Genomic DNA, 16,028 nt, shown 5'->3' on the forward strand with positions numbered 1-16,028 from the left:
AATTAAAGCCAAATATCTGAACAGGTCACATTGTTCTATAACAGGGGTGTCAAAGTCGAGGCCCCCGGGCCGATATGACTTTGAATGAATGATCTATGGCCCTCGGGATGATATTTGATTAGTATTAGAACCGGCCCGCCGGCCACAGCCACCTGCTGCTGTTTTGCACGCACCAATACTCCATACTTGCCAACCCTCCCGGATTTTCCGGGAGACTCCCGAAATTCAGCGCCTCTCCCGAAAACCTCCCGGGACAAATTTTCTCCCGAAAATCTCCCGAAATTCAGGCGGAGCTGGAGGCCACGCCCCCTCCAGCTCCATGCGGACCTGAGTCCGCTTTCCCACAATATAAAGAACGTCTACAGTAAAGCAGTTCGTCTGCAGTAAACAGCAATGTTGTGACACTCTTAAACAGGACAATACTGCCATCTAGTGCATTTGATGAAAGCACTTTTGTGCGTGCCACGCAGCAATGCATCATCAGAGAGGGTGTTCAGCATGGTTAGAAAGATAGTGACAGAGAATAGAACAAGGATGGACAATTCAACCCTTAACTCAACAATGAGTAGATGAGTGTTATGTGTGTGTATATGTGTAAATAAATGAACACTGAAATTCAAGTATTTCTTTTATTTATATATATATATATATATATATATATATATATATATATATATATATATATATATATATATATATATATATATATATATAAAATAAATATATATTTATAGCTAGAATTCACTGAAAGTCAATTATTTCTTTTATATATATATATATATATATATATATATATATATATGTATGTGTGGGAAAAAAATCACAAGACTATTTCATCTCTACAGGCCTGTTTCATGAGGGGGGGTACCCTCAATCGTCAGGAGATTTCTGACGATTGAGGGTACCCCCCCCTCATGAAACAGGCCTGTAGAGATGAAATAGTCTTGTGATTTTTTCCCACACATACATATATTGCGCTCTACTACGGTATCGAGCACTATTTTTTGGATAACCTTATTAAGACATATATATATTCAAATTATTTCTTTTATATATATATATATATATATATATATATATATATATATATATATATATATATATATATATATATATATATATATATATAAAAGAAATAATTTGAATATATATACATATATATATATATATATATATATATATATATATATATATATATATATATATATATATATATATATATATATATATATATATATATATATATATATATATATATCCATCCATCCATTTTCTACCGCTTATTCCCTTCGGGGTCGCGGGGATATATATATATATATATATATATATATATATATATATGAAATACTTGACTTGGTGAATTCTAGCTGTAAATATACTCCTCCCGGGGGGCGTGGTCGGGGCGGGGGGCGTGGTTGGGGGCGTGGTTAAGAGGGGAGGAGTATATTTACAGCTAGAATTCCCCAAGTATTTCTTTTATATATATATATATATATATATATATATATATATATATATATATATATATATATATATATATATATATATATATAAGAAATACTTGACTACTTAACTTTCAGTGAATTCTAGCTATATATACATATATATATATATATATATATATATATATATATATATATATATATATATATATATATATATATATATAAAAGAAATACTTGAATTTCAGTGTTCATTTATTTACACATAACACTCATCTACTCATTGTTGAGTTATGGGTTGAATTGTCCATCCTTGTTCTATTCTCTGTGACTATTTTTCTAACCATGCTGAACACCCTCTCTGATGATGCATTCTGCGTCGTCTCCTTGTTGTGTGCGCAGTTGTGCACTGCACTCTCTAAAAGCCCTAGATGTTAATGTCACATATGCATGTACAGTAGATGGCAGTAATTGTCCTGTTTAAGAGTGTCACAACATTGCCGTTTACGGCAGACAAACTGCTTTACGGTAGACGAAAACGTGACTGCCGTTGTTGTGTGTTGTTGCCGTGCTGGGAGGACGTTAATGAAACTGCCTAACAATAAACCTGGAGGGGGCGCGGCCTCCAGCTCCGCATGAATTTCGGGAGATTTTCGGGAGAAAATTTGTCCCGGGAGGTTTTCGGGAGAGGCGCTGAATTTCGGGAGTCTCCCGGATAATCCGGGAGGGTTGGCAAGGGTTTGTTTTTGTTGAAACTATTTTTAATCTCATGTTGAGAATGTATGACATCTTTTTTTTACCTTTTCTCCCTTTCAACCGTTGTCTTCCGCATCGCTTGCCCCAGATATACCAAGTGTCTCTTCTTGATGAAGTAGTTTGCTATTTCATGGCAGGCTGTAAAGAATAATGCAAAAATAAATCAACGTTGTATTACGGAGTCACTATGAAAGGTAATTGACCGAGTAAATCAAATGTGTTAAGTTATTATTCTCAAAAGTGATTCAAAAAGTCAAACACTTGATCTCCAGAGTTCCCGTTCAACCTCACCTCACTTCATCACATCAAAGGAGTATGATATAATCGGTTGAATCTGCAGCTGTTTTGAAAGCATCAATATTCAGATATTTAATGATTCAAATCATCTTTTTCTATCCTTTGTATCTGTTGAGTTGAGATTTGATGTAAGAATTCCTAAGGACCAACAATTGCTGGTGCTCCAGAATGTCTGTCCTGTGACCTCCAACTACGGAAAAATTACTTTAATCTTGGAGTGTCCGTGCCAAGATACGTTTTATATGTCTGCTATTTGACCGCCCTTCTCTGACCTCGTTAGATGGTTACTCCACCATCGACCAGAGGGACAAAGACTGCAAATACAAGACAGGCGACAGCTCAGTGGACCTGACAGAACGGGAACCATTAAAGGTACAAGCAGGACATCAGTGGGATGAAACAATTCTCATTGAAATATTCTCTCTGTTTTATATCTTTCGTCCTCTCCACGTTTTCTGTGGTGGTCCTCAATAGAACCTTTAATTCCTATAAACATTAAAGTTTGCCATTCAGGGCTGTGAATATCCCCCAGATCTGTGAACCAACCGCTCATTAATTAGGTGGACGCTTTTTGCAGCCTGTAAAGCAATTAAACTCAGATTGATTCAAATAAATGCCAACAGCGGATTCTTGTGGAAACCACCCTTGGCTCGGCCATAGGAAGACACTTCATCATACCGTTGACAAAAGATTGGTAATAGCAGTGCTGATTGGTCATCTGTCTGTAGGCCATGTCCACACGAATACGTTCAAAAACGCCCCTCCGGTATTAGAACCATTCCCGTCCACATGGTTGCCGTTTTAAAATAATCTCTGTCCACACGAAAACTAATTCACCAGCTGTCCAATCAGATGCTCAGAAAGCTGCCAGTAACTGCGTCGGTAGAATTCTTACACCTCTGTTCATCAATATTTCTGTAATGACGTATGACGTCACATTAGTGTTGTCCCGATACCAATATTTTGGTACCAGTACCTGTAGCCTTCCCGGTAAGGTCTATTCAGGTGTACTGGAGAGGAGGCTACGCCGGATAGTCGAACCTCGGATTCAGGAGGAACAGTGTGGTTTTCGTCCTGGTCGTGGAACTGTGGACCAGCTCTATACTCTCGGCAGGGTCCTTGAGGGTGCATGGGAGTTTGCCCAACCAGTCTACGTGTGCTTTGTGGACTTGGAGAAGGCATTCGACCGTGTACCCCGGGAAATCCTGTGGGGAATGCTCAGCGAGTATTGGGTAACGGACTGTCTTATTGTGGCAGTTCGCTCCCTGTATAATCAGTGTCAGAGCTTGGTCCGCATTGCCGGCAGTAAGTCGGACACGTTTCCAGTGAGGTTGGACTCCGCCAAGGCTGCCCTTTGTCACCGATTCTGTTCATAACCTTTATGGACAGAATTTCTAGGCGCAGTCAGGGCGTTGAGGGTATCTGGTTTGGTGGCTGCAGGATTAGGTCTCTGCTATTTGAAGATGATGTGGTCCTGATGGCTTCCTCTGGCCAAGATCTTCAGCTCTCACTGGATCGGTTCGCAGCCGAGTGTGAAGCGACTGGGATGGGAATCAGCACCTCCAAGTCCGAGTCCATGGTTCTCTCCCGGAAAAGGGTGGAGTGCCATCTCCGGGTTGGGGAGGAGATCTTGCCCCAAGTGGAGGAGTTCAAGTACCTCGGAGTCTTGTTCACGAGTGGGGGAAGAGTGGATCGTGAGATCGACAGGCGGATCGGTGCGGCGTCTTCAGTAATGCGGACGCTGTATCGATCCGTTGTGGTGAAGAAGGAGCTGAGCCGGAAGGCAAAGCTCTCGATTTACCGGTCGATCTACGTTCCCATCCTCACCTATGGTCATGAGCTTTGGGTCATGACCGAAAGGACAAGATCACGGGTACAGGCGGCCGAAATGAGTTTCCTCCGCCGAGTGGCGGGGCTCTCCCTTAGAGATAGGGTGAGAAGCTCTGTCATTCGGGGGGAGCTCAAAGTAAAGCCGCTGCTCCTCCACATCGAGAGGAGCCAGATGAGGTGGTTCGGGCATCTGGTCAGGATGCCACCCGAGCGTCTCCCTAGGAAGGTGTTTCGGGCACGTCCGACCGGTAGGAGGCCACGGGGAAGACCCAGGACACGCTGGGAAGACTATCTCTCCCGGCTGGCCTGGGAACGCCTCGGGATCCCCCGGGAGGAGCTGGACGAAGTGGCTGGGGAGAGGGAAGTCTGGGCTTCCCTGCTAAAGCTGCTGCCCCCGCGACCCGACCTCGGATAAGCGGAAGAATGGATGGATGGATGGATGGATACCTGTTATGATCCGCTGCCCGGATCATAGTCTGTTTAAGTTTTTCGAGTCACTTGTGTTTTCTGTTAGTTTTGGACTCCTTTAGTTCCTGTTTATGCACCTCTGAGTTTGTTACCATGACTACGTATTAGTTTCACCTGCCTCTTGTGTTCGGGACGCGCACCTGTTTGTAATCAGAGACATTATTTGAGCCTGCCTTTGCCAGTCAGTCGGTCTGGCTTCTTCGTTTGCGTCACGCTACTGTTACGTAACTTTTACTTGTCTCCTAGCCTCTGCTAGTGATCTCTAGTCTGTGCTAAGTAGTAGCCTTAGCTTCAGGTGCCATCGGCACCTTGTTCCGTCAGGTTGTTTTCTGTTTTGTACCTCTTTGAGTGTTAATTTACGATTAAATCATGTTCCTACCTGCAAGTCTTGTCCGGAGTCGTCCGTTTGCATCCTGGGAGATCAAACTTCGCAGTAAGCTGCAACCCCATCATGACAGGTACCAGTACCAAAATGTATTTCGATACGTTCTGGTACTTTTCTAAATAAAGGGGACCACAAAAAATTGCATTATTGGCTTTATTTTAACAAAACATTAAACATATGTTTCTTATTGCAAGTTTGTCCTTAAATAAAATAGTGAACGTACAAGACAACTTGTCTTTTAGTAGTAAGTAAGCAAACAAAGGCATTTTGGTGATTTAACCCCAAATTCCAACCCTTGATGCTGAGTGCCGAGCAGGGCGGTATTGGTTCCCATTTTTTATAGTCTTTGGCACGACCTACCGATCTCAGGGCGGACACTCTAACCACAGGGCCAAAAATATGTGTTTGCGTGTGGACAATAGAAAAAAATGCGTTTTTAAAATATTCATGACCGTGTGGACATAACAAGGTTTTTTTTTAATTTTTCTCATTTTATTCAAATATGTGCCTTTATTCAGTAAAGAGCAACACTGCTCTACTGTAGTTGTTGTACTCTCAGTGTTAATGCAACAAATAGTCTAATAATCTCCATTAATTAACCTCTAAAGGCTTAGTGGCCACATGCGTGGACAGCACCTTTTAGCTCTTATTTCCAAAAGTGTGTACACTACTGAATTGGGGTCTTATGGCCACTTATGTGGACACTTATACTGCCATCTGGTGGTGTCAGAAGAGTACAACATAAAATGGAATTTGGGGGAAAAAAGTGTAAAAATAAAAATTAGCATGAACTTAGACCAGTGGTTCTTAACCTTATTGGAGATACCGAACCCTTTAGTGAGAAAAAAATAAATAAAAAATTCTAATTCAAGACAAAGTTATGTTTTTTTTACTGGTGCACAAAAATCAAAGAACAAAACCAACACATGAACTCACAACAAATTACACACCTGCAAATCAGATGGAAAATTAGAGGTAACATTGTTTGAGGGGTATACATAATACGCCGATAGGGAGAAGTTTTTATTCACACGATGAGTTGGGTGTTTCTTGACCTCCGCGGCGAGGCTCCGCCGAACCCCTGAGGCCGACTCACTGAACCCTTAGGGTTCGATCGAACCCAGGTTAAGAACCACTGACTTAGACTTAGACTTAGACTAACTTTAATGATTCACAAGGGAAATGGTGCGTATGAAGTACACATTTGTGTACTTATGGACTAAGTATATCATATCAAAAGATGATTTTTAGTTTTTATTCTAATTAGGGTCCTATAAGCCCAAATGGCAAATATAAATAAAATAAAAAAAGCATGTAAACAAACAGCTCGGGCCTTAAGAGGTTAAACGTCAACAATAGGAGACCGGGCTTTCTGCTCCAGTCTGTGGAACGCTCTCCCTGACCCCCTGAGGGCACCACAGACTGTGGATGCTTTTAAAAAAAGGCTTAAAAACCCTTCTTTTAAAAAAAAAAAGCCTTTTTTTTTTTAGATATATGCATACTAGTTTTAGCTATTAGGCTGTTCTAGTTTTTATTTTTATTAATTTTTTAATTATTATTTTATTTTATTTATTTATTTTTTTAATACACCGTAGCACTTTGAGGTTGTTTACGCAATGTTAAGTGCTTTTTACAAATAAAATATATTATTATTAATATCATTATGTGGTATATACTGTCTGTGGAACGCTCTCCCTGACCACCTGAGGGTACCACAGACTGTGGATGCTTTTAAAAAAGGCTTAAAAACCCTTCTTTTTTTTTTCTTTTTTTAAAAAGCCTCTTTTTTTTTTAGATATATGCATACTAGTTTTAGCTATTTGGCTGTTCTAGTTTTTATTTTTATTAATTTTTTAATTATTATTTAATTTTAATTTAAAAAAATGTGTATACACTGTAGCACTTTGAGGTTGTTTACGCACTGTTAAGTGCTTTTTACAAATAAAATATATTATAATTAATATCATTATGTGGTATATACTGTCTGTGGAATGCTCTCCCTGACCACCTGAGGGCACCACAGACTGTGGATGCTTTTAAAAAAGGCTAAAAAAAACCTTCTTCTTTTTTTTTTTTTTTTAAAAAGCCTTTTTTTAGATATATGCATACTAGTTTTAGCTATTTGGCTGTTCTAGTTTTTATTTTTATTAATTTTTTAATTATTATTTTATTTTTATTTTTATTTTTTTTAATACACCGTAGCACTTTGAGGTTGTTTACGCAATGTTAAGTGCTTTTTACAAATAAAATATATTATTATTAATATCATTATGTGGTATATACTGTCTGTGGAACGCTCTCCCTGACCACCTGAGGTCACCACAGACTGTGGATGCTTTTAAAAAAGGCTTAAAAACCCTTCTTTTTTTTTTTTTTTAAAAAAGCCTTTTTTTTAGATATATGCATACTAGTTTTAGCTATTTGGCTGTTCTAGTTTTTATTTTTATAAATTTTTTAATTATTATTTTATTTTTATTTTTATTTTTTTTAATACACCGTAGCACTTTGAGGTTGTTTACGCAATGTTAAGTGCTTTTTACAAATAAAATATATTATCATTAATATCATTATGTGGTATATACTGTCTGTGGAACGCTCTCCCTGACCACCTGAGGTCACCACAGACTGTGGATGCTTTTAAAAAAGGCTTAAAAACCCTTCTTTTTTTCTTTTTTTTTTAAAAAGCCTCTTTTTTTTTTAGATATATGCATACTAGTTTTAGCTATTTGGCTGTTCTAGTTTTTATTTTTATTAATTTTTTAATTATTATTTAATTTTAATTTAAAAAAATGTGTATACACTGTAGCACTTTGAGGTTGTTTACGCACTGTTAAGTGCTTTTTACAAATAAAATATATTATAATTAATATCATTATGTGGTATATACTGTCTGTGGAACGCTCTCCCTGACCACCTGAGGGCACCAAAGACTGTGGATGCTTTTAAAAAAGGCTTAAAAACCCTTCTTTTTTAAAAAAAAAAAAAAAAAAAAAAAAAGGCTTTTTTTTTTTTTATATATATGCATACTAGTTTTAGCTATATGGCTGTTCTAGTTTTTATTTTTATTAATTTTTTAATTATTATTTTATTTTTATTTTTATTTTTTTTAGCACTTGAGGTTGTTTGCACAATGTAAAGTTCTTTTTTTACAAATAAAATATATTATTATTATTATTATTAGGTGGTATATACTGTACGTGACGCTGTAAACACATTTTTTTTTACAATGTGTGGAGGTGTGTTGGTATATTTGGGAAAGGCACACCCTGAACTCGCATGGTTGCCAGGTAATCACAAAAAAAACGACCACTCACATTGTTGGACAGTTTTGAGTCTGAAATTAGCCAAACATGAATGTCTTTGAGAAGTACCGAGAGAGAGAGCCCACTAATGGAATACTAATGCACTTTAATTTCAAGTTTTTAATCATATTCATGTTTAAGCTCAGTTCCAGAGCTATTCTTTGCACAGCTCTTAAATCTAAGTCTGCGAGAATAATCATCTTTATTGTCAGTGTAGAGCTTCTAAAGATGTCCTCTAAGTCTGCCATCTGCACCTCTCAAAGGTTTTGCCAGAATGATTATGCAACTTGTCCTCTTCGCATGTTTGGTCTGGTTTCTTTCCCTCTTCGTCTTGCTTATGGCAGGAAATTAACCGCAGCTTCTTTCTGCCTCGGGTGCATGTCTATGTCTAATGTATTGACCTCTTTTTTGTGTTTTGCTTTGTCTTTTTGTAACCCACCCTCCTGTGAACACAGAATGACACAAGTAGGAAACTCTATATCAGGAGTAACAGGCCTGCGGTCAGTCTGGTGGACGCTTGTGATGTTAAGCCCCAGCCTGTTGATTCCTGGGTCTAAATGCATGCATGGTAAGGTCTGAAAAGGAACAAAAAAATCACCAAAATAACCACCCTCACCTCTTAAGTTGGACTGCAGCAACCCTTTTTCCATTCCCTGTTTTGTCCATCAGTTCCGTCTCCTTTCCCCTTACCTGCAACACGATGCATCCTCACTTTGCACCTGCAACAAGCGGCGATCTCACCTGGTTATTGTCCCCATACCAATAATTTGGTACCAGTACCAAAATGTGTATCGATTTGAAAAAACTACACAATTTAATGTATAAGTCGCACTACTGTGTTTGGATGGAGACAGGTGTGGACAATACTGGAGACAGACACTACCGTATTTTTCGGAGTATAAGTCGCACCTGCCGAAAATGCATAATAAAGAAGGAAAAAAACATATATAAATCGCACTAACTATGAAAAAAACTGCGACTTATAGTCCGAAAAATACGGTACTTCAAACAACTACAGTAGTTTTATGAAGTAATCTTACAATGTCCAGCATTTGACGAGTAGATTTGTACAGTATCTTCTGCGAGCTATTTCTCCGTCGGCAGCTTCTGCATATTTTCATGGATAAATGTTTGCCTATTAGATGATATTTTAACGCCCTAGGCCAGGTGTCGGCAAAGCAATAGACTCCAGGAACTGATTATTGTTGGGTGACTGATGTCCCCACTGAGCATGTAGTGGTTTAGGTCAACATTGTATTCCATCAGTCTGTTTGTGTGTGTCCCGTTCTTTTAATGCCATACTTCCATGTGTCTGTAGCATCATGTTGACCTTCCTGTCTTCCTCCTCCAAAGTCATCATATTTTCTCTCTATGCTCATTTTTCATGACTTGAGATCTGTAGTGGTGCTATTCAGTCTAATATCGCTGCTTGATTCCAAAGGTATACACCGTTAGAATGACCTAAGGTAAGTAATTGCGCCTCAACGCCAGCCTTTCATGATTTTAGTCATTATCCGACAATTACGTTCATCTCTCATGCCTCTTTTTAGTGGACTTCAAAGGCATTTTGATGACAATTTCAATAATGACAGATTATCAGCACAATTGATAATAACTATAGCAACAGCCTTTAAAGGGGAACATTATCACCGGACCTATGTAAGCGTCAATATATACCTTGATGTTGCAGAAAAAAGACCATATATTTTTTTAACCGATTTCCGAACTCTAAATGGGTGAATTTTGGCGAATTAAACGCCTTTCTATTATTCGCTCTCGGAGTGATGACGTCACATCGGGAAGCAATCCGCCATTTTCTCAAACACCGAGTCAAATCAGCTTTGTTATTTTCCGTTTTTTTCGACGATGGACGCTTTTGACCTCCCTTTTTCTCAACAAGCACCTGGTGTCGAAATTTTGAGATCGGCCCCAGTCCACAAAAACACTTCAACATCACACCCAAGTTGATTGGGCATACACGCACGCACCCGCCCCTTCCCCAACCACCGCCTTCACCACCGCTTGTTTGCTCCAACTCCCCCTCCCTCTGTTGCGAGTTTGTTGTGACTAAATGTAACGTGTTTGTGTTTGCACCCCCTCTTGCGGATCCAGCCTTTGACTGATATTTTTTTACTCTTCCCCCCCTTTCTCAATATCACCTTTTTCTCACCTTTTTTTAAGGAGCGCCGTAAAAATGGCTGCACCGTCGGCGGTCTTGTCTTGTCTCCCTGTAACGTATTTCTGCTCTTAGTGGGACTGTGCCGAAAATATACTTTTCAGTTCTTAAGTGTCTTGTGCATGTTAAAGGGGAACATTATCACCAGACCTATGTAAGCGTCAATATATACCTTGATGTTGCAGAAAAAAGACCATATATTTTTTTAACCGATTTCCGAACTCTAAATGGGTGAATTTTGATGAATTAAACGCCTTTCTAATATTCGCTCTCACGTTGTGACGTCACATCGGGAAGCAATCCGCCATTTTCTCAAACACCGAGTCAAATCAGCTCTGTTATTTTCCGTTTTTTTTCGACTGTTTTCCGTACCTTGGAGACATCATGCCTCGTCGGTGTGTTGTCGGAGGGTGTAACAACACGAACAGGGACGGATTCAAGTTGCACCAGTGGCCCAAAAATTGCGAAAGTGGCAAGAAATTGGACGTTTGTTCCGCACACTTTACCGACGAAAGCTATGCTACGACAGAGATGGCAAGAATGTGTGGATATCCTGCGACACTCAAAGCAGATGCATTTCCAACGATAAAGTCAAAGAAATCTGCCGCCAGACCCCCGTTGAATCTGCCGGAGTGTGTGAGCAATTCAGGGACAAAGGACCTCGGTAGCACGGCAAGCAATGGCGGCAGTTTGTTCCCGCAGACGAGCGAGCTAAACCCCCTATCGACCCTAGCTTCCCTGGCCTGCTGACATCAACTCCAAAACTGGACAGATCAGCTTTCAGGAAAAGAGCGCGGATGAGGGTATGTCTACAGAATATATTAATTGATGAAAATTGGGCTGTCTGCACTCTCAAAGTGCATGTTGTTGCCAAATGTATTTCATATGCTGTAAACCTAGTTCATAGTTGTTAGTTTCCTTTAATGCCAAACAAACACATACCAATCGTTGGTTAGAAGGCGATCGCCGAATTCGTCCTCGCTTTCTCCCGTGTCGCTGGCCGTCGTGTCGTTTTCGTCGGTTTCGCTTGCATACGGTTCAAACCGATATGGCTCAATAGCTTCAGTTTCTTCTTCAATTTCGTTTTCGCTACCTGCCTCCACACTACAACCATCCGTTTCAATACATGCGTAATCTGTTGAATCGCTTAAGCCGCTGAAATCCGAGTCTGAATCCGAGCTAATGTCGCTATAGCTTGCTGTTCTATCCGCCATGTTTGTTTGTGTTGGCTTCACTATGTGACGTCACAGGAAAATGGACGGGTGTATAGAACGATGGTTAAAATCAGGCACTTTGAAGCTTTTTTTAGGGATATCGCGTGATGGGTAAAATTTTGAAAAAAACTTCGAAAAATATAATAAGCCACTGGGAACTGATTTTTAATGGTTTTAACCATTCTGAAATTGTGATGATGTTCCCCTTTAAGCATAAGAGTTGTGTGATAATGTCAGGTTCAAGCACTTGTCTGATTAATCAGACAAGAAGCAAGGAATCAATCAGAGACAGAGTTAAATTTAGCTCAATAGGAGGACGCATGGAGGTGAACACTTAGTCACAGTCTCACCCTACGCTCTAAGGTTCAGCTCCTGCGTCCCTCTATTTATTCAGGAGTTCCACAGTCAACAACACTAAGGCCGCCTCTAAAAGGAGTGGTCACATATATTATGCAAAGCAGGTCCAGGACGCACAATACGTGACGGAATGTGCTGGGGGCCTTGTGATTTCGCCTTGTCCCCTTACTTCGTCTGCGTGTTGGCATCTTATCTTCGGTGAGGTCCTTGAAGTCTCTGCTTCGTCTGCGTGCTGTCATCTTATCTTCGTTGAAGTCCTTGGCTGTTAACGGGCTAAAACAAAGATAACATCTACAGCTGAGGCCACCCCTCAGACAAGAAGTATTTGTCCTTGCACAGATTAGAAAAGTCCAACTTGAGCACAATAGCGAAATAACTAAAGCAACGGACTTTAAGCATACTAAAGTTCGTGTGATAATATATATACATGATTATTCTAACAGATAACTTACACATAATTATTCTAACACCTAATAGGTTCCATTTGGGGGTCCTTATACACACAGCATAATAATACTGAAGCACAGCTGACTATCCATCCTTTTTCTACCGCTTATTCCCTTCGGGGTCGCGGCGGGCGCTGGAGCCTATCTCAGCTACAATCGGGCGGAAGGCGGTGTACACCCTGGACAAGTCGCCACCTCATCGCAGGGCCAACACAGATAGACGGACAACATTCACACACTAGGGCCAATTTAGTGTTGCCAATCAACTTATCCCCAGGTGCATGTCTTTGGAGGTGGGAGGAAGCCAGAGGGAACCCACGCAGTCACGGGGAGAACATGCAAACTCCACACAGAAAGATCTCGAGCGCAGGATCGAACCCAGGACGCCCTAACCCCTCTTCCGCCGTGCTGACTACAGTAGCCATAATGCTCTGATAATCCATGCGTCCATTTGTATTTTACCGAAGTCGTAGTAAAACATTCTGACAGATTTTTGAGCGCCACGTATATTGTTCTATATTCCCAATGAAACATCAAAGCTTGCTAGAGGAATTCAACCTGCAGTCCACACATATCTCTTATGTGTGGCTGCCATCTATCGATCACACTTATCATCACACCGTGTACCGCACACAATTGGTTTGAGGGGCCGCACATTCCGAAATAATTCATACACAAGGCGCACCGGGTTAAAAGGCGTAATGTCGAGTTTTTTTTAACATTGAAGGAAATTAAGTGCGCCTTATGGTCCGAAAAATACGGTACTTAACTTTGTGTGAGTAATGTATTCGACTACCGTTATTAGATCATTTCCCTTCTTCTTATTCTTCATTCTAATAATAAAAAAATAGGGGTGTCCGATAATATCGGACTGCCGATATTATCGGCCGACAAATGCTTTAAAATGCAATATCGGAAATTATCGGTATCGGTTTCAAAATGATCGGTATCGGTTTCAAAAAGTAACATTCATGTCTTTTTAAAACGCCGCTGTGTACACGGACATAGGGAGAAGTACAGAGCGTCAATAACCCTTAAAGGCCGGCCCAGTCACATAATATCTACAGCTTTTCACACACACACACACAAGTGAATGCAAAGCATACTTGGTCAACAGCCATACAGGTCACACTGAGGGTGGCCGTATAAACAACTTTAACACTGTTACAAATATGCGCCACACTGTGAACCCTAACCCAAACAAGAATGACAAACACATTTCGGGAGAACATCCGCACCGTAACACAACATAAACATAACAGAACAAATACCCAGAAGCCCTTGCATCCCTAACTCTTCCGGGATGCTACAATATACACCCCCCGCTACCTCCTCATGCTCTCTCAGGGAGAGCATGTCACAAATTCCAAGCTGCTGTTTTGAGGCATGTTAAAAAAAAAAAAATGCACTTTGTGACTTCAATAATAAATATGGCAGTGCCATGTTGGCATTTTTTTTTCTCCATAACTTGAGTTGATTTATTTTGGAAAACCTTGTTACATTGTTTAATGCATCACAACAAAATCAGGCATAATAATGTGTTAATTCCACCACTGTATATATCGGTATCGGTTGATATCGGTATCGGTAATTAAGAGATGGACAATTCCGGAATATCGGATAAAAAGCCAAACAAGAATGACAAACACATTTCGGGAGAACATCCGCACCGTAACACAACATAAACACAACAGAACAAATACCCAGAAGCCCTTGCATCCCTAACGACATCTCTATAAAAAAAACGTCATTTGTTCCTTACAAAGTCATGAAATGTGTTACATTTCTTTGCTGAGAAAATGTGTTATTATTTCTTTGTGTCTAATGCTTTTATGTGTTGTGTTCCAGGCTTAAAATAAAAAAACAAGCGAGGGGAGTGCCACACCAGGAGGGTCTCTCACATCACCACTGCCATTTCATAAGGAGCTCACATTTGGGAGCTGAACTTTGTACAGATAGAGGATTTTAAAGATAATAACACCGATGACCAGAACGGCGACCAGCATTATATATATGAAGAAGAAAAAACAACAACAACAACACAATATGAAGTGACACTTCCTACTGCTTTTACATTTCTACATTCCCACTGGACTAGCATGTGAATTCTACAGTGTTGACTCTTGCTGAGCTCTGCAAGTTACGGGGGCCACGCGGAGGCGACCCAGGTGGGCGGACCTGACGAGGGCAGGTGAGTGGGGAAAGGAAGGAATCATTTTTTTTTAGCTTGCTTTCACACCTGGAGGACTTACAGATGGTTCAATTTCTTAGTCCGACTTTTTTTCAGTTTGTTGTGGCTTTGCTGTTTTTTTGGACGTGAGCAAGTTTTGGGATTGGAGTGTTTGAAAGATACTGGATGTCCGACGGCGAGGGTGATGAATAAATAAATAAATAAATAAAAGGAGCGGTAACATGTACACTTAGGGCCTGATTTACTAAGATCCAAATGCCTCGTGCTAAACAGCGTGTGCAATCTATACAATAGCGTCTACATGTCGCGTGTGATCTACTAAGACTGTTTGTGCAATTAAAAAGTGGTGCAGACCGTTTTATTTACGTATATTATACTGAGCATCACCAGGGAGACACTCATTTACTGCATGTCCATTTTGCTATTTTTATACAAGCCACTTTTTATGGGCATTTTTGTTATGGTTCGGAGGGGAGGTGACGGCAACAGACACCAGGGGTTTAATGTTCAATGATTTATTACAAACCCCGTTTCCATATGAGTTGGGAAATTGTGTTCGATGTAAATATAAACAAAATACAATGAATTGCAAATCATATTCAACCCATATTCAGTTGAATATGCTACAAAGACAACTTATTTGATGTTCAAATTGATAAACATTTTTTTTTTTTTTTGCAAATAATCATTAACTTTAGAATTTGATGCCAGCAACACGTTACAAAGAAGTAGGGAAAGGTGGCAATAAATACTGAGAAAGTTGAGGAATGCTCATCAAACCCTTATTTGGAACATCCCACAGGTGTGCAGGCTAATTGGGAACGGGTGGGTGCCATGATTGGGTATAAAAGTAGATTCCACGAAATGCTCAGTCATTCGCAAACAAGGATGGGGCGAGGGTCGCCACTTTGTCAACAAATGCCTGAGCAAATTGTTGAACAGTTTAAGAAAAACCTTTCTCAACCAGCTATTGCAAGGAATTTAGGGATTTCACCATCTACGGTCCGTAATATCATCAAAGGGTTCGGAGAATCTGGAGAAATCACTGCACGTAAGCAGCTAAGCCCGTGACCTTCGATCCCTCAGGCTGTACTGCATCAACAAGCGACATCAGTGTGTAAAGGATATCACCACATGGGCTTAGGAACACTTCAGAAACCCACT

The 16,028-nt window shown here is 40.1% G+C and overlaps 1 protein-coding gene across 2 annotated transcripts in view; it reads left to right on the forward strand.

Moving 5' to 3' along the window:
* The window catches only part of LOC133623017 (splicing regulator ARVCF-like), a 670,015-nt gene extending 654,658 nt beyond the window's left edge, over positions 1 to 15,357 (forward strand). Inside the window, exons 15-17 of one of the 2 annotated variants that reach the window (XM_072914237.1) lie at positions 2,776 to 2,867; positions 8,936 to 9,048; positions 14,522 to 15,357. In XM_072914237.1, coding sequence (XP_072770338.1) covers positions 2,776 to 2,867; positions 8,936 to 9,037 — 194 coding nt within the window. In that variant the 3' untranslated portion in view covers positions 9,038 to 9,048; positions 14,522 to 15,357. The remainder of the gene's footprint in view (positions 1 to 2,775; positions 2,868 to 8,935; positions 9,049 to 14,521) is intronic. The other variant, XM_072914236.1, reaches the window with a different exon arrangement.
* Positions 15,358 to 16,028: the final 671 nt, after the last annotated feature.

The sequence above is a fragment of the Nerophis lumbriciformis genome, linkage group LG12 (assembly GCF_033978685.3).
Source record: "Nerophis lumbriciformis linkage group LG12, RoL_Nlum_v2.1, whole genome shotgun sequence".
Taxonomy (NCBI): Eukaryota; Metazoa; Chordata; class Actinopteri; order Syngnathiformes; family Syngnathidae; genus Nerophis; species Nerophis lumbriciformis.